The sequence below is a fragment of the Gracilinanus agilis genome, chromosome 1, assembly GCF_016433145.1.
Source record: "Gracilinanus agilis isolate LMUSP501 chromosome 1, AgileGrace, whole genome shotgun sequence".
Lineage (NCBI taxonomy): Eukaryota > Metazoa > Chordata > Mammalia > Didelphimorphia > Didelphidae > Gracilinanus > Gracilinanus agilis.
The window spans coordinates 726,557,389-726,577,274 of NC_058130.1; the positions used below are offsets into that span (position 1 = coordinate 726,557,389).

At 40.5% G+C, this 19,886-nt stretch overlaps 1 protein-coding gene across 1 annotated transcript in view; it reads left to right on the forward strand.

Annotated features, from left to right (window-relative positions):
* The window catches only part of STK11 (serine/threonine kinase 11), a 135,309-nt gene that overhangs the window by 99,208 nt on the left and 16,215 nt on the right, over positions 1 to 19,886 (forward strand). The window contains exon 7 of the mRNA XM_044671722.1: positions 11,150 to 11,207. Within this exon, the coding sequence (XP_044527657.1) occupies positions 11,150 to 11,207 (58 nt within the window). The remainder of the gene's footprint in view (positions 1 to 11,149; positions 11,208 to 19,886) is intronic.

Below are 19,886 nucleotides of genomic sequence, written 5' to 3' on the forward strand. Positions count from 1 at the left end.
CCAGGAAGTTTTCATGGAAGAAGTAGTTTTTTGAAATGGCCCTTGAAGATTGGATAGAATGCCAAAAAGATGAATTGGAGAAAAATGGAATCTAAGCCTCAGAAATAGCTTGAGCAGATGTAATAAAGTTGAGGATGTGGTTAGAAGGTGTGAAATGCAGTTTTGCTATAATGTAAAGGAAATTAAGGATAGTAGTAGAAGCTAAGATTAGAAATATAGGTTGGACCTAGGTTATAAAGAGACAGTGGAGTTTGGACTTGATTTGGTAGGCGTTGAGAAGCTATTGAGGTTCCTGAAATAGTAAAATAATATGATCAGATCTGTTCATTAAACTTAGTATATAAGTGGTGTGAAAGGATAGGAGGAGGACTAAGAGACCACTTAGGCTATTGTCATTGTCTGAATGAGTTAGGGACTATATCAGGTGGTGGTAGTACAAATGGTAAGAAAGAGATGGATTTAAATGACAACATTTTGAAGATAATGTCAAGTAAGACTAGATGACTAGTTGTATAAGGATTCCAAGATGACTCAGAGTCTACAGGAGGAGCATGGCTCACTGACCAGGAGAATGGAAGTGACCCTTCCAGAGATGTGGCCTGTTTTTGCTTCCAGAAAAAAATCAAGGGAATAGTATTACAGGTAATGGTAGTAGCTGTTGGATCAAGATCTAAAGGAAAAAGTGGAGAGATTTAGCCAGTTAGTGTGAAAGTTGGAGATAAAGTTCTTCCAGTACATGATGGCACCAAAGTAGTCCTAGGAGACAATAAATAGTACTTAACTGTTCAGTACTCTTGAGAAGAGTGTTGGATTGAATTGAGTAAGATCTCCCCACTCCCCCTAAAGGGGGCTTTAAAAAAACCCTTAAGATGACTTTGTTACCCTTAACTAACACTATTTTAGCACCCTCAGGAATAGCCGTTAGCAGTAAACTAATCCCTGGTTATAGAATAAACATGTTAGCCTACAGATTTGTGCTGGGCCTTCATAGTTTAGAGTCACATCCATGCAAGACTTGGCCCCTTGACCCCAAACCTAGAATTAGAAGTTCTTATTTTGCTTATTTGGACCGATTTTCTTTTAAAGCAGTTCTTTAAGAATTACCTAGTGTATAGCTGAAGCTCCTCATAGCTGGAGGAAATGGCCAGATTTATCCTTTTCTCCTTTGTTTCTTGCTGCTGCTTTCTCTCTTTTGACCTTCCCCACTATAATAGGCTGCCTCCTTATTAGATTGTTACTCCAGAACACTTGGCAAGCCCCTCCAAAATTAAAGATCTATTTCCAAGATACTTTAGAAATAATTTAGTATGTCTTCTAATGGATTTAGCTTAACCCCTTCCTCAGTAAATAGAGTTGGCTTCTGGTCTTAATGCTAAAGAATCAGCTTGATTTAGCAAATTAAACTTGGGTTTCCAGTATTTCTGCCCACAGTTCTTCTGTCATTGAAATTGAACTCAATAAACCTCTAGCCCTTAATGTTTACACCTCCTTACCCTTAAGCCCCTTGCTTCTCACTTTGTATCTGAACCAGTTCTGAGGCAGAGGGGCTCCCTTCCCTGCCAGCTACTTGGAGCTTAGCTTCTCATTTCAACCTCTTTGCTAAAAGTCAAGTCCTGAAATATTCTCCAAGCCACTGGTTGTTGGCTGCTGCACACTAGGCTGACATTCCAGAAAACACTTTTGAAAACTACATTTGAAAGACTGTTCATATAAAACTGAGAGTTGGATGGGCCTCCTTTTGATCAAGATTGGATGATCTAAATCTGTGGCTTGAGCTCCTAAAACTTTCAGAATTTCTCTTAGAAATGGATTATCTTCTTCATCTTCTACTTATTTATTTTATTCCTTTCCATCTTTCAACTCCTTTTTTTGCAGCTATGAAAAGCAGAGACCAAATAGAAGCTGGTGATGAATAAGATTCTGGACTTTTTAGGAAGGAAATGTCTATAGACTCTGGTCTCTGATGTCAAGAAGCATGGCTCAAAAAGGGACTCAGTAAAATTCAACTGTGCCCTGACTTCCTTGTGCTTTGTATTTGATGAAATTTGAAGTAGAATGAAGTGCACATTCCCAAAATTGTTCTTGGAAATGGGTGAAACAAAGAAATAATAATAATAGAGATCTGCAGTTGCATGTACAATCCTCCTTTCTGCTATACTGTATATATGGAAATACCTATTTGGAGTTTAAATTCTGAATAAAAAGGGGAGGAGTAGGTTCCCTGATATGACAAAGGAAATTTGACTCCTCTCTTCTAGTGGTGCTGTGGGCAATGAAACACTAGTCCAGTTTCTGAGAAAATTTTTCAGTGATGCTTTTAAAAACTTTTTGTTATTATTATTCACTTTTCTCTTTGCATTTTCCTTCTGCTCTTCTCTCCCTGTCCCCCTTCCATATTTCCTTTCATTTAATGCTGGGTTTTTCATTCTTTTAAAGAGTCTTCCCCAGCCCTCTTTCTTTTCTTTTTAACCTTTGCCTTCAGTTTTAGAATCAATACTAAATATCATTTCTAAGGCAAGAGAGTGGTAAGGCCTAGGCAGTTGGAGTTGGGTGACTTGCCCAGGGTCACACAGCGTGGAAGTGTCTTGAGTCAGATTTGAACCCAGGTCTTCCTGATTTCAAGCCTGACTCTATCTCCTGAGCCACCTAGCTGCCCCCACTTGCTTTAAAGTCCTACTCCCCTCATTCTCTCAAGGAGGCAAGCTTCAGATTTGTATTTATTAAAAAAAAAAAAAAAAAGTTCTGTGGTGAAAGGGACTGAGAAGGTTAGTAGCTGATCCTACTCCTGCTGAGAAAAGAGAGGAAAAACATTTCCCCTCTCACCTCCCTTATATTAATAGTAGTAATAGGAACCTCAGAAGAAATGGAACAGAGAACTGCAATGATCAACATTTCTGGTGCCTAACTAGGGGAGCATGTCAACAGGAGCCAGTTATTCCTGGATTTTTCCTTCAGAAATTCACAGTTAAGTCAGGTTTCTTTAGAAGCACCTCAGGCTAGGAGGGAGGTTTATCTTCTGTTAGGACAGAACTCTGGAATAGTTATTTTTGCACCAAAAAAATGCATTTTCTTCTTTAACACCTCCCCCCCCCCCAATCTCTTCCAGAATTCTTTAGGGTATAAAGAGGCACTCCATAATACTGTAGGACTTAGTCTGATATATTGTTATGTTGAGGCTCAGTGACACTTGGTTTTTGAAGGCCATGCCAGTGGAGTGCAAGCTGTGGCTTGGGTCTCTGAAGATAGAAAGACTTTGAACCCAATGATGGATTCTTTGTTGTCCAAGGACCAACCTACCATGTTTCAGAGAAGCTCATCACAAACTGATAATAGGGCAATGAATTTTTTAGCCATAATAATTGTCTGCTGCATTGTAGTAGAATGATAAACTGCATCAGTGGAAATAATAACCACACCAAAGAAACCACAGATCCTTAAAATAGAGAGAACTCAACAAAATATAGCAGAAAGTATCCTGGATCTGGAATCAGAACCTCGGTTTGAATATCAGCTTTGCTGTTATCTAGTTATATGACCTAGACAAGTCACTTAAATTCCTTCAAAAAATTTTGCTTAAGCATGTAGCAATACTATATTTAATAGTCACTTATATGTATACATGTTGTTCCCCCCAACCCCATCCAGTAGAACAATGGTTCCCAAACTTTTTTGGCCTACCACCCCCTTTCCAGAAAAAATATTACTTAGCCCCCTGGAAATTAATTTTTTTTACATTTTAATAGCATTTAACAGGAAAGATAAATGCACCTGTGGCCATCACTGCCCCCCCCCCATTGCTGCAGCACCTGCCAGAGGGCGGTAGAGCCCACTTTGGGAATCACTGCAGTAGATCGTAAGCCCTTTGAGGGCAGGGATGATTTTATTTGTCTTTTTCCCTAGCCCCTGTATAGGTCCCAGTAATTCAAGATTCTTCAGGGTTTTAAAGAGTACAGAGTATTTTCTTGCAACAATTCTTTAAAGTCTGTCATACAAGTATTATCTCACATTTGACTCAAGGGGCAGGTGAATCTCCAAGAATAGCTGCTACTCACATTTAGTTGCATAGCAAATATCAGAGTCAACCTATAGACTTGAGTCTCTCTGTTGACACCCTGGTGCCCTTGCCACAAGATTCTATTTCTTCTCAGTTCTGTCTCTGCTCTCTGGCAGTGAGCTCTCTTTCCACTGTCTCATATATGGTATTTTGATTTCATGGAGTTGTTTAAACTCTTGCCAGGCATTTTAAGCATTGTGCTCAATTGGTACCTGTAACTTTCCCCTTTAATCACCAATGCCACTAAAAATTTCAACTTTGGGGGCTGCATCTCTTTGCTTTGTTCAGAAATTGTTTTACATTGTCTGAGAACAATGACTTCCCTCTGTGTACCAGAGCTATACATAGCTGGTGCTATTAATCTCTTATAAAATTCAGAAATGTGTCCTCTTTACCCAACTCCTCTGCCTCGTGTTCTGGTACTGTCTTCGGAAATTGCATTTGGAGGCACAAATAATGGAAGAGATATGTGATACAGGTGGTCAGACAAAATGGGGGTGGGTAGTGGAGATTGACTGTTCCCTTTGATGGAAGCCTAGGTCTGAGAAGGACCTAGAAAGGACCTGTTGGATGTCTGGCTCTGGACCAGATCTGCTGCTCACATCCTTTGGGACTGAGTGCAAATCATCTGTCTTCTTAATTTAATTTGCTAAAATACTATAGTTCACAAACATACCCAAAATGAACATTCCCAGATATAAAATAGAACAGACAAAAAAGGATTTTTATGTTCTTTAAAGATAGCTTTAAAAGAATTCTTATTCTGTAGAACTTACTTAAAACAAAAAGTTTTATATATATTATATACATTCATAATAAATTCAACAACATATGTTACTTCCAAGAAGGTAAACGTTTACCAAGTGGTGTGTCAAATTTGACTTACTATCACAATTATAGTTACTACTATCAAAGATGTTTTTTAATTTGGATTCCTAAAGGGGGGATCATCAGGAAGGAATATTTGCTAGGTCCTTCCAGAGACTGCATGTCATGCCCCTCCCCACAACCAAGTGCTGCATGCACCCTGCTCCGCCCCACCAACCCCACACAGGGGAGGGAAAAGGCACTTCCCTGTAGGCTGCTGGGCAGAGGAGCAGGTGAAGTGAAAAAAATGTCCTTAGTACAGATGAAGAGGGGGAGAGGAGTAGCCCAAGCTTTCTGCCCCACTCTAGCTTTGCTATTTGTGAGCCACCAACCTTACCCCCAGCCAAACATGTGCTCCCATTGTGCTGCTGGGCAGAGAGGTGGGGAATATGGGAAAATGTCATCAGGCACAGTGGGGAGGCGGAGGGGATCAGCAAATGCCTCTGCCTTTCTAGTAACAAATTCTACAGGTGATGGTGCATATGCCCACAGAGAACACTGCATGCCCTCACTGGCACAGTAGTTTCACCATCATGGGTCTGACAGCCCTTACTCCTGTTCTGCTTTGAAACTGATACTTAGTATCTATGCTAAGACAGAAAGTAAAGGTTAAAAAATATATAGTCCTTTCCAAGTTGTCCTACTTGTCTCCATCCTTTGAAGTGCTCTTTGGCACATTTAAGCCCCTTCATTTTTCTGTTTCATTTCCTCCATCTTTAGAAGGAGGAATATTATCTCTCATGTCTCTGACATCCTGTTTCTCAGGCCTCCTCTAACTTTTAGGATTGGATGGGTGAGGCAGGCCAGATGAAACAAGGGTTGTTCTGCCCTTGAGGCATTTCTGCTTCTTTGTGGTTTATATTAAAAACCCATTCATAGTCCTTTAGTCACTTGCTTTGCTATCAGTGAGAATCATTCAAGAATAAGGCACATTGTTTTCTCCTTGGTTTATGAAGTCCCTCAACCCACCTCTGACCCTGTTTTGTTGTTGGCTTTGTCAGTTCTTGAAGGAGGCAGCAGTGATGGTGGCCAAATGTATCATGCAGACATTGAGGCAGGGATGGGGATGACATTGCCTTCCTCTCTGTGGTGCTCCTCTGAATGCTGAGAAGTCTGGCCAAGACAATGGCCTTGAGCTTGGCTCTTCTGCCCCAAGTCCAGAGAGGATATCCTCCTGCTACTCTTCAGCCCTTCCCCAGGATGCCTTAGAGTAGCAGGATTTGCTTCATGAGGTTATGATCAGGGTCAGAAAAGCTTAGGCTTATTTTGAGGGAGATAGAGAGACAACAATTAACTGTTTTCTTAAAAGATAATTGTTTTCTCTCCTAGAGAGCTATCTGCCTATATCACTCAATAAAGGAGCATTTAGTAAGCACCCACAAGGTACCAAGTACTGTGCTAGGTTCGGAAAATAACAAAGTCCAAATAGTCACTGCCTTCAAGGGTGTGTGTTGAGGAAAGACATATAAATGCAAAACATATACAAAGAAAATGAAAGTTAATTTGTTCAGGAGACCCTTTACCTTCCCCAGGTTCTCAAGGCCTTATATAGAAAATGGTGTTTGGAATTCTGAGGTTGAAGGGAGTAAGGGGAGAATGGTCCCCATGAGAAAGTGTAGAGATGGAAATGGGATGTAGTGTGTGAAGACAGCCCCAAGTGGGCCTGCAATCTAAAATGTGTGAAACTGAATAATGTAAAAGTCTAGAAAGGTAAGCTTGAAGTTGTGTCATTAGGGACCACTAGGGGACGTCTCAGTGCACTGTCCACTGGGCCTGGAATCAGGAAAATCGTGAGTTCAAATTAGCTTCAGATACTGCCTGTATGATCCTGGGCAAGTCACTTAATCTACTTTTATCTCAGTTTCCTCACCTGAAAGTGGTGGAAAAGAAAGCATCTAGTTGTTGTGAGGGTCCAGTGAGGATAATATTTTGTAAGGCAGTTAGCATAGTGCCTGACACATTGCAGAAGCTTAATAAATACTTACTCCCAGGGTGACTCAGTGGATTGAGGGCCAGGCCCAGAGACAGGAGGTCCTGGGTTCAAATCTGACCTCAGACATTTTCTAGCCATGTGACCCTGTTTAAGTCACTTAAATTGCCTAGCCTTTACAATTCTTCTGCCTTGGAACCAATACAAAGTATTATTGGTTCTAAGACAGAAGGTAAGAGCTCTTTAAAAAAAAAAAAAAAAAAAAAAAACTTCCTTCCCCTATTGTAAAGCATTTTAAAAGCCAAAGAAAGGAGTTTGTATTTTCTTTCAAAGAGAAACATTGGAGCTTTTTTTTGAGCAGAAAAGCAGCATACTCAGACTTGTGCTTTAGGACCATTCAGCTATGTGGATGCTAGATTGGAGATCAGGCAGACTTTTAGTAGACTAGTGGTATCTGGGTGAAGAATAATGATGAAAGCCTAAAGTAGGGTGTAGCTGAGTGAGTGGGATGGGAGAATTATAGAGGTAAAATGCCACAAAACTTGGCAACATCTTGGATGTGTAGGGTAAGGACAAGTGAAGGCTTTTTTAAGATTACTCCAGGGTTATAAATCCAGGTGACTAGAAGGATGGTGGTACCCTTATTTATTTGTTCTTAGAAATAGAAAAATCAGAAGGGAATGATTTGGGAAAGAGAGATGATGAGATCTGTTTTAAACCTGTTCATTTTAAGCTGACTATCATATATTTAATTCAGTATGTCCAAGAGGCAGTAGGTCAAGTGGGCCTGGGAGTTCAGGAGAGAGACAAGGACTGGATCTATAGATGTAGGAGCTCTCTGCATAGAGATGGTAATGAAACCCATGGGAGCTAATGCAGTCATCAAGAAAGAATGTATAGAAAGATAAAGGGAACAGATGCAGGACAGAATTTTGCAATATTCACACAACTAGAGAGTGCAGGAGATGAGGAAAGCTAGACTCTGCCCTTTAAGTGGCTTGTGGGAGAGGAGTTTATACTTTGGCTCTATTTGTGATACAGTATGCTTTGATAATAATGAGAACATGCATTTCTCAAGCAACTTTAAGGTTTACAAAAGTGCATTTCTCACAGTTAATGAATGAATAAATTAAAAAGCATTTATTAGTCAGCAAGCATTTCTTAAACACTTAGTACGTGCTAAAAGTCTTTTTAAAAAAAGACTACATATAAGAGTGTTGGTCTGGGGAGTCAGTTGGTGAGTTGATATAGAGGACAGGCAGTTGAAAGCATTCAGAAGAAGTGGAAAGCAGGAAGAGGAATGAACATGCTAATGGCAGACTAGATGACAAGAAAGTCTAGGTAGACATCTGGTTGGGATGCTGAGGTAAAATGTGATCAGATGTCTAGAAGCAACTAATAGATACAGTGAGGTAGATTGCTCTCAACTCAGACAAGAATAAATAGGTTGAATTCCCATGACAAGTACTCCAGAGATGAGTAGATTAACTTCCTAGGGACTAAAGGCAGAGTTTCTTGAGGTTTGGAGAATGGCAGCCATGGAAAACAACAGCAAGATGGCTTGGGTGGAGGATTGGATAGCTGACTATTAAGTAGTGGTAAAATATGGGACCTCCAAGGGGTCAGTATTATCCCTATCTTTCAGAAGAGAAAACTCAAGCCCAAGAAGTTACTTATGCAAAGTCATATAGCTGTTTAAATAGCTGAGCCAGAACTCAAAACCAGGGCTCCTGACACAAGGTAAATTTTCAGTTCAAACATCACCTCCGTCAGCAGTCCAGTTATGAGCCACTAATCTAGCCTACTGCTTGTGGTTGAATGGCCCAAGAGCTAATGGCAAGATCTGGCCCAGAGGCCAACTCCTTCCATCTACATGAAACCTTATTTGATCTTCCACCCCATTCTACCTCCTATTATAGTGACTTCCCCAACAAATTACTTTAGCTGTCTAGACTGTATATATTATCTCTCCAATAAACTGTAAGCTCCATGAGGGTGGGGGCTGTTTTACTTTTGTTTTGTATTCCCAGCATCCATCAACGTACTTGACATAAAACTGATGCTTAATCAATATTTGTTGACCCATTCTTTTTTTTTTTTTTAAGCCTTACCTTCTATTTTAAAATCATTGCTATATATTGGTTCCAAGACATAAGAGTGGTAAGGACTAGTCAGTGGGTGTTAAGTGATTTGACCAGGGACACACAACTAGGAAGTGTCTGAGGCTAGATCTGAACCCTGTAACTAACTCCCATTTCTTAGCCTGGCATTCTATCCACTGAGCCTCTTAACTGCCTCTGATTGATTCTTTCCACTATATTTTAGTTAATAAGTTAAAAAGAATATCTCAGCAAATCCTTAAATCTTATACTTGAGGAAAACATATCTAGATTTTTGACTGATAAAACAAAGATCTGAAAGAGATTTTAGAATCTATCAAATTGAATCCCCCTATGGATGAGGAAATCAAGCAGACATATATTAAATGATTTGCCTTGGGTCACATGGTATCTGAAATGTGTCAGCCCAGGTCTTCCTTACTCTCAAGTCTAGAATAATCATCATCATCATCATCATCATCATCATCATAGATATATTGCTTTAAGGTTTGCAAAGCACTTTACACATATTATTTGATCTTCAGCAAAAAAAAAACAAAAACACCCAAACTTATGAGGTAGGTGTTATTATCACCCTCATTTTATACATGAGGAAACTAAGGCTGAGAGATGGCAAGTCAGTTACCTGGGGACACACCTAGTAAATGACTATTTAGAAATTCCCATGGGACCCCTTGGCTTTCAGTCCATCATTATGGGTTACCTTGATTATTAAACTTCATGAGAGTTAGGATAAATGTGTGTTGTAGTCTTATTAGTGTTCTCTATAATGGACCTTGTACATAGTAGATATCAATAAATGTTTGATGAACTGAATTGAGTTTAATTCATATGTTATAATAGGAGTGTCCATCAGGTGGCAAGAAGTCACAGAGACCTGAGTTTCTGCATATTTCAACTAGCATGTTCTTGCCTGTGAGCTCAAGAGCCAGGTAGATGGAACTTCTTGAGTTTAAGACAAGATTATGAGGAGAATGATTATATCGGCCCCCAAAGATCTATGAGCTCATCCTTCTACCCTTTCACATCTTAGTAAACTTCCTGAGTCACTGTGGCCAGCCTTCTTGTGATGAGCCTCTTTGGATAAATCAATCCATTAATTAGTGAACAATTAATGAAGTTTTTATTAAGTACCTTCTGTTTGCCAGACACTGTACTAGGCCTTAGCATGGTATCTAGCATGTAAATTAAAAAAAGTTATAAAATAAATATCAAAGTTTTTGCCCTCAAGGAGCTTATATTCTATCATTGGAAAGCAGTAATATCCATTTGAGAGGAAGCATAGTATAGTGGGAAAAGCTCAAGTTTGGGGATCAAAGGGATCCCCTAGGTCCTTAAACTCTGGCAGCCCATTTGACTTTAGGGAAGTCCTTTATCCCCTCTGGGCTTCAGTTTCCTCATCCATAAAATGAACTAGATGACCTGTAAAGTCCCTTCTACCTCTAAATCTGCTTGAGGGAAACATTATGTTTCTGGAGGAGTACAGGAGAGATTGAAAATCAAATGCATAGCAAATAGAGAGAGGATTGAGAACTGGGAAAATCAGGATCAGCTGCTTGGAAGGAGAGAGCAAGGTAGCTTTTGAATTGTGCCTTGATGTGTAGGTGAAAGATAGAGAGGTACCTGAGATGGGACACAGAGTGTTAGGCACACCAGTGACTGCTTAGTCGTCTGCCAAAAATCAGAGCTTGTCTTTGGGTTTACACTCTAGCCTTTTTTGCTTTGTTAGGACCTGCCAGAACTTTTCCTCCCTTGGCCTAATCTTCAAGAACTCTTTCCGTGACAGTAAAGTATCAGGATAGGACAGGTGGAAGAACCTTGACAGTAGTTTAACTTTTTATAGATCCTGTTTTTGAGTATTTTTGATAAATTCTATCATTTTATCCTCACAAGAACCCTGTGAAGTTGGGAATGAAACTCCTTGATAGATAATGCCTCTAGTTCTTTAAGGGGTTAAATAATCTGCCCGGTATCATGCGAAGTCCCAGTTCTCTGGACTCCTTTTCCCAGGCCCTTTCACTATGAAATGCTGCCTTTTCTAATTGCTGGGGTGCCTCATCAGAACAGGAGTAGTAGTACTTTGGGGGTTGAGAAGGAAAGAGAATAGGATAGCATATTTGGGATTCTTTTCTCTTCGCTTCAGACTTACAACTTAATGGTTTTTTCCCCCATTTCCAGGCATGCTTGAATATGAACCATCCAAGAGATTTTCAATACAGCAGATACGGCAGCACAAGTGAGTGTTCCTACAAATTTGAGCTTTCTCCCAGGCTCCTCTGCTCGGTAATTGACCATGTACATGTAGAATTCCCTTAGTCAGTTTTCTGCTTCTCTTAATAGTATCTTCAGATGAGATATATATATATGTATGTCATCCCCACTCTTACCCTTCTTCTCTCCCTTACATTTTTTATTTTATTTATTTGGGGCTTTCTACTAGGTATTGTAAATTTCTAACCAGAAAATGTCAAATGGAAGTATCACAGCTAACATCTCTGTGTCACTTGATGTTTAAAAAGTACTTTATGGAATATATATATATATATATATATGTCACTTCATCTTTATATCAGCCTTGTAAAGAAGTCAACATAAGTAGTGTCCCAACTTTACTGATGTGGAAACTGAGGCTTAGGGTTGGGGTTGGGATGGAATGTGACTTGTCCAAGGTCATTCAACTAATGAGTGGTAGATATATCTGGGACTTGAGCCCAGGACATAAATCATATAGTATTATAACTGGAAGAGAATACCAGCATAGAGCATGGAGCAATAAGTAGACATTGCAGAGAGATAGTTTGAGCTTCAGTGAAAAACTGCCTGCCAAGGAAAGCAAGCTCCCGGGAGTGTAATGGTTTGGTCTAGGAAGTGGCAGATTATTAGTCACAAAAGAGTTTCAGGGGAAAGCAAAATCAAACACACACACACACACACACACACACACACACACACACACACACACGCTTGTTAGAAATGTTTTAGAGGGGATCTCTGTCAAGGGACCTGCCTCTTTCACACCTTGAGACCCTGGGAATTTGAAATGTGGAAGATATAGCAGGCACAAACTAACCAAGTCAGAAGAACCCGGTGTGATCACTCAGGGTTCTTCTGACCTGAGTTGACAGGTCAGAGTCCAGGGTGAGAGGAATGATGTTGCTCATCTAAAGCCACACAGCTAAGAATCAAATCAAACCAAGGTCTTGGGATTCCCAGATCCTATAGTATGGAAATAATATGTTTTTATACATGTTTTGAATATGGATCATGATAAGGGGAAAAAGTTGTGAGAGAAGAAAATAAGGTCTACAGATTTGTTCTAGTATTTCCCATTCTCTGTTTAGTGGTCATGGGGGAAGAGGAGAGTTTTAATTTCAAAATGAACAGAAAATCAGGAGAGGATTGTTTAAATAGGAAGGGAAACTTGTACTAAGATACTGAATTATCAGTTGCTCTTTAACACAAAGTCAGTCAAAACTAATAGATAGCTAGGGAAAAGTATACTACATTAGGATATTTCAAAGGTCACACTACTGAACCAACACAGATCTTTCCTCATTCACATCCTATTTATCCCTTAGTTTTCTTAATTGGATCCTAGATTCCTTCCATATCATCCTCCTGACCTTAGATGTTCCCTAAATTCTCCTTCTGGAAGACCTTTCTGTTATGTCTCTTGGTGAACTCATCAGCTCTGGTGATTTCAGTTATCTTTTAGCAGATGACTTCAAGATCTGTAAAGACAACCCTAACATCATGAGCTTTTGTTTTGCCATTGCCTGTTTGGGCATTCCATTAGCATCTCAAATTCAACATGTCCAACATGGAATTCCTTATTCACCTTTCCCCACTCTGTCCCTCTCCTTAGACTATAACAGCAGAAGACCCAGATTTCCTTCAGAGATCCCCATTTCTGTTTCTGGTACCACCTTTCTGGTCAGTGAGGTTCACAACTTATGATGAATCATCCAGAATTCTTCCTTTTCCCACATCCCTAAATCAAACCAGTTGCCAGATTGCAATTCTACTTGCACATGATCTCTTCCCTCAGTTTGAATGGCCAGTGTACTAGTTCAGATCTTTAGCCCCTTTTTTGGGGGAGGGGGCAAGTTCTCCCCCTTACTGGTTACCTTGCTTCTAACTTCTTCCCTCTCCAATCCATCTTTACACATGTCATCATGTCACTCCCCTTTTCAGAAGTCTTCCCTAGCTATCTGCTACCACTGTCATAAACTAAAAACTGCCCAATTTGGCATCTAAAGCCTTTCATCAATAAGCTACAGCCTACCTTTCTAGACATTTCATTTTACCCATCTTCATTAACTGTGTTCAAACAGATCAACTGATTTGTTATTCCCTGGACTTGGCATTCCATGATGTGCTTCTGGGCCTTGCCTTATATCCCTCCTTCCTCATCTCCACTTACTGCCTTTCCTGGCTTCTTCAAGTCTCAGTTAAAATCCCATCTTCTATAGCAGGGGTCGGTAATGTATGGCTCTCGAGCCATATCTGGATCTTTTGAGGGCCAGATATGGCTCTTTCTGTAGGAGCCATAAAGTCCATTTTTTTTTTCAGGCGCTGTTACAGGAGCTGCACTGTGAGCACTGTACGGCTCTCACGAAATTACATTTTTAAAAATGTGGCATTTATGGCTCTCACGACCAAAAAGGTTGCTGACCCCTGTTCTATAAGAAGCCTTTCCCCAACACTTCGTAATTCTAGTGCCTTTCCTCTGTTAATTATTTCCTTTTTATTCTGCATGTAGCTTCTTCATAATAGCTGTTTGCTTCTCTCTCCCATGAGACCGTGAGCCCCTGGAGGGCAGGGACTCTCTTTTCTTTCTTGGTATCCTCAGGTGCTTAATAAATGCTTACTGACTGTCCCAGCACACATGCTGCCTTTGGTAGTAAACTCTCTTATTGTCCTTACTGCCTTCTCAAAATCATCTTATATTTCCTTACCTATAAATCATATATCCCACCTCCCTCCCCAGGAGAATGGAAAGCTCTTTATATCCCCTTCACTTTGCCTTCTTCATTCAAGATGCTTATCAAATTGAATTATAGACTCACATTTATAAGATAAGAGAGCTGGAATGGGCCTTAAAGATCATCTAGTCTCTAACCAGAGATCTGGGAACCTATTTTATAACTATCTTACAGTGTAATTGTGTCCTCTTAAAAATCTTTTTATTTTATCCATTTCAAAACAATATTCAGAGAAAGGAATCCATAAGCTTCACCAGATTTCAAAAGAATCTATAATACACAAAAAAGCTAAGAACCTTGGATCTAGTCTAATCTTTTCATTTTATAGATAAGGAAATCACTACAAGTATTTATTAAGCACCTTCTATGTGTAGGACATTATTGTAGTTGTTAGGGATACAAGAATGAATCCCTGTTCAAGGAACCTACATTCTAATAGGAGAGACAATAAATCCGTATATAACAATTCTATACAACATAAATATAAAATGAATCAATACACATATATACAAAGTAGTTCAATATCTGCTGGTGTTGGATGTCAGGCCTCAGCAATTGGTAGGGGAGGAGGCAAGTTAAAATAGTCTTCATGTAGAAGATGATGCTTGATTTGCATCTAAAAGGAAAGGATCAAGCGCATCCCTGTGAGGTGGGCCAGGGGAGGGAGGAAATTTCCAGCATCTTAGCCAATTAGTGCAACGGCAGAAGTGAGAGTGCTTTGAGAGAGGGGCAAAGCTGAGACTGCATCAAAGTCAGGATCCTTGACTGCTGGAGAGACCAACCAAGGCCAGGCTGTGTGTGGCAGTGGGGAAGATGGGAAAGGGGGAAAAGAGTTTGAAAACTAAATAGAAGAGTTTTTATTTGATTCCAGAGGCCAGAGGAAGCCCTTAGAGTTGAGTAAGTTTGGGAAAACCCTGGTCAGATCTTACCTTAAGAAAAATGGAGGCCTAGAGAGGTTAAATGCCAAGATCATCTAGGCTGCTAGCAGCAGAACCTCGGATGGAATCCAGGCCTAGTGATTTATGGGATCCAGAGCCTAATGACTTTCAGAAGCTTGTTCAGTGAGCTGCCATGCCCCAAAGCAAGGTTTCTAGTCTGGTCTGGAAGTGACACATGGAAAGAGCTTATTGTCACCTATTGCCTTTCCTGGAGTGGGGAATATATATTTGCCCCTAGAGTTTTAAGGTTTCTATTGAGGAATTAATTCAGCTTCTTAATTTCTTTGGAAGCCCCCCCCCCCAAGTACTCATCCCCTGTTGACCTAGGCTCTTCTCTCCTTCTCCTTTTTTGGTCTAGCTTCAGTTTTTAATAGGTTACACAATTTTAGAATGTGTCACTATTAAAACCAGTAACTTTGATCCAACCCTAGATCATTGTCTTGTTTGAAGATCCCCTCTTCAAATTCTCACCTTTACTGTTCTTCCCATTTTCTTTTGATCTTTGCACACTGATAGGACCAATCACTGTCTCCAGGGGAACCAGAACAGCCTTTGGAGAGAGAGGGTGGTTGTAAGGCAGTGTGATCCCCTAGAGCAGTGATGGGCAAACTATGGCCCCTGGGCCAGAATGGGGGTGGAGGGGGGCCTGAAATGTTCTATCCGGCCCTGTGACATTATTCCTAATATGACGAATACAATGAGTAGGATACAATACAATGAAATTTTGAAAGAGTTGCCTTAGAAATAGACTGACAGATGAGCATTTCCTTTCCTTTGGCCCCCTCTTTTTTTTTTATTTAATAATTTTTATTTTTTAGAAAAGTTAACATGGTTACATGATTTAAATAGTCTTAAAATAGTCTTTCCCTTCAGACTCTTTCCCCTTCACCCCCCCAACCTCCCCCTTAGCCAGTGCGCATTTCTGCTTGTTTTAACATGTGTCACTGATCAAGACCTATTTCCAAATTGTTGATAGTTGCATTGGTGTGGTAGTTTTGGGTCTACATCCCCAACCATGTCCACCTCAACCCATGTGTTCAAGCAGTTGCTTTTCTTCTGTGTTTCCACTCCTGTAGTTCTTCCTCTGAATGTGGGTAGCATTCTTTTCCATAAATCCCTCAGAATTGTCCTGGGTAAATTGCATTGCTGCTAGTATGGAAGTCCATTATATTCTGTTTTACCGCAGTGTATTGGTCTCTGTGTACAATGTTCTTCTGGCTCTGCTCCTTTCGCTCTGCATCAATTCCTGGAGGTCTTTCCAGTTCACATGGAATTCCTCCAGTTTATTATTCCTTTGAGCACAATAGTATTCCATCACCAGCATATACCACAATTTGTTAAGCCATTCCCCAATTGAAGGGCATACCCTCATTTTCCAGTTTTTTGCCACCACAAAAAGCACAGCTGTAAATATTTTCGTGCAAGTCTGTTTATCTATGATCTCTTTGGGGTGCAACCCCAACAATGGTGTGGCTGGATCAAAGGGCAGGCATTCTTTTATAGCCCTTTGAGCATAGTTCCAAATTGTCATCCAGAATGGTTGGATCAGTTCACAATTCCACCAGCAATGCATTAATGTCCCAATTGCACCACATCCCCTCCAACATTCATTGCTTTCCCCTTCTCTCAATTTAGCCTATTTGCTAGGTGTGAGGTGATACCTCAGAGTTGTTTTGATTTGCATTTCTCTAATTATTAGAGATTTAGAACACTTTCTTGTGTGCTTATTAATAGTTTTGATTTCTTTATGTGAAAATTGCCTATTCATGTCCCTTGCCCATTTATCGATTGGGGAATGGCTTGATTTTTTATACAATTGATTTAGTTCCTTGTATATTTGAGTAATTAGACCCCTGTCAGAGTTTTTTGTTATAAAGATTTTTTCCCAGTTTGTTGTTTCCCTTCTGATTTTGGTTGCATTGTTTTTGTTTGTACAAAAGCTTTTTAATTTAATATAATAAAAATTATTTATTTTACATTTTGTAATTTTTTCTAGCTCTTGCTTGGTTTTAAAATCTTTCCTTTCCCAGAGATCTGACAGGTATACTATTCTGTGTTCACTTAATTTTTTTTATAGTTTCCCTCTTTATATTCAAGTCATTTACCCATTCTGAATTTATCTTGGTGTAGGGTCCTTTGGCCCCCTCTTTAAAAAGTTTGCCCATCACTGCCCTAAAGGAAGATGACTAGATTTTGGCATCTAGGAGCCTGGATTCAAATTCTGGCTCAAGTCACTTCATCTGTCTGCAACACAGTTTCTTCCTATGTAAAATGAGGCATTTGAAGTTTATTTTTAAAACTCTTGTCTAATTAACCTAAGAGGCTATGAACAAAGGAAATAAGTATTTGTACCTCCTCTTTTTCCTTTCATTTTCTCCTTTAAGGTAAAAAGATCATTTAAAATCATAATACAGAGCTGGAAGGGGCCTTTGAAAGGGATCTAGTCTAACACCCAAAAAAATAAGACACAGAGAGAGATAGTGTTTAAACCTAGGTTGTGTAGGTAATAAGGAGCTGGACACTTAAGCATAGATGTCATTAAAGCTTAAGTCTTCTGATTCCAATTGTTGTATTCTTTCCACTGCACTATCTGACAACCCCCAAAGTTTTAGAATCTCAAATTTGGAAGACTCCTCTGAGGGCAGCGTCACTAGCCCATCCCTGAACTGAAATTCTCTTTCATTCCTGAAAAGTGATCATCCAACTTCTGCTGAAAAACTTTCAGGGATTGGGAGCTCACTATCCCTCCAGGCAACCCATTTCCTTGTTATTGGGGTTCTCATTATTTTCCTATATATTGAGTTGAAACCTGACTCCCTCGAACAATTGCTCCACTGGGGCTGAGCAGAATCAGTCTAATTCCTTCCATATGGCAGCTCTTAACATCCTGGAAGACAATGATTGTGACACTCCCTCCCCACCAGTTTTCTCTTCAGGCTAAACATCCTCACTTCTTTTCAGCTGATCACAGGCTCCAGGCTTCCTCTAGATTCTAGAACATCAATGTGAGACCCACTGAGTTTGGAGCTAGTTAGTGGTTAGGGAGGCAAGAGGTGAATCTGGCAGGTGGAATTAAAGTTATTCGATTCACATTTTCAAGTATTAAAGCTTGTTATCCACCTTATTTACCAGGAGAAAAAAGTCTGTGAATCTGATTCCAGCATCTCTTTTCTCCTTCCTGATGGCAAAAAAAATTTGCATCAGCATTTCCCAGCCAAGGCCCTGGGGACTCTACATTTAGGCAGAGCTTGCAGAAGAGTGCAAACAGAGCTGCTGGCCCCAGGGACTGGAAACCTCACACATTTTATAAGGACAGGATCTCTTTCCTCTTCACTGGGCACAGCTGCTGCTATTGCTGCTGCTGCAGCAGCAGAAGCTGTTTTTCCTACCAGAACATCTCTTTAAGAGGCTGAGGTGTTCAGGAAAGTAGCCCTGCCTCCTGGCCTGGGCTTAAAGGCCTCTTTCTCCTCCCTCAGTCTCAAAACTGATTTGACTACTATGAATGTCAAGAGTCTCTTTCTTTTTCCCTGCCTCCTTCACTAAACTCCTCTGTTCTCTTATGCATCAGTTCTGAAAGAAGGAAGTAAGACCTTGACCCTTGTTGGGGAAACAGGGTGGGCTTCACCTTACATCTGGGGCAGATTTGTGACTCTCTCCTTGGTCACAGTCCCCAGATCCTCTGTTCCTCCTTGCCCCTCTAAATTGGTAACTTTGGAGAGTGAATTCCCTCTGGGAGGCAGTTGGGGTAAGCTGGTTGGCAGATAGAGACCAAACATTGGACAGCTTGCTCCTTTTAAGGAAAAGGTAAATCTATCCATGATCCTATAGTGGATAATCATTTGAGAGCTTTTAGAATTTTTTATTAGGAAAGCTTAACTGGTCTAGACAATACTGCTTTAGCTCAAAGAACCATTTAATGGTTTTGTTTGAAATGGGCTGCTTGGGGAAAAGGCTTAGATTCCTGGTTTTCATTTGCCAAATAAAATTCTTTATTTTGTTTTAAGAATTCACCAACATGGGGGCAGCTGGGTAGCTCAGTGGATTGAGAGCCAGGATGAGAGACGGGAGGTCCTAGGTTCAAATCTGGCCTTAGACACTTCCCAGCTGTGTGACCTTGGGCAAGTCACTTGACCCCCATTGCCCACCCATATCACTCTTCCACCTAGAAGCCAATACACAGAAGTTAAGGGTTTTAAAAAAATGTTTAAAAAAATGAAAAATAATTCACTAACACCAGAAGACCCATGTACGGAGATACGAATCCCTTATCTAATCTGTCTTTTAGCCTCCTGCCAGTTGAAGGGCTGAAGAGTTGCCTAACTTTGTAACAGCCTAAACCAGGCCCCACATACTGGAAATATTCCCACCTCCTCAAGGTCAGACACCTCTCTGGAGTCTCCCAGTGAAAAGAAGGTGGCAGAGAGATGGTAGATGACACCAACCCTTCTTCCCTCTGCTAGGCTTTGTTAGGCCATAGGCAGTTTCTTCCTTGGGGAACTTTGCTTCAGTAACTCTACTAGAGCACTTGAAAGAAAATCAAAAGTGATGAGGATGAGGCAAGATCCACCTTCAGTCCCTGTTTCCAAGACAATGGTCTTGCTTGTCCCCTTCATTTTCTCAGTCATAGGCAGGCAGGCCCATGTTGCTTGCTCACATCAAACTAGGGGAGGGGATGACCCAGTGAGACTTCCAGATCTTAGTAATTGTTGGGCTCTTTCCAAAGCCTTTGGCCATCGATGCCCCACCTACAACACTGAATGTGGCTGAGGCTCACCTGAAACCAGAGATGAACCCCTCCCCCTCTCTATCAGATTGTTTCTGCTTGTCTGGGATCCTATGCCAGGTGTTCTTGGGGGAAACAATACTGATCTAACCAAGAGCTCTAGTGCCAAGCATGATGTTGGCTGACCTTGGGCAAATGACTTCTCACTGACCTTCAACTCTTCATTTGTTCAATAAGAAAGGAAGTAGAATGATCTCTAAGGGCCCTTT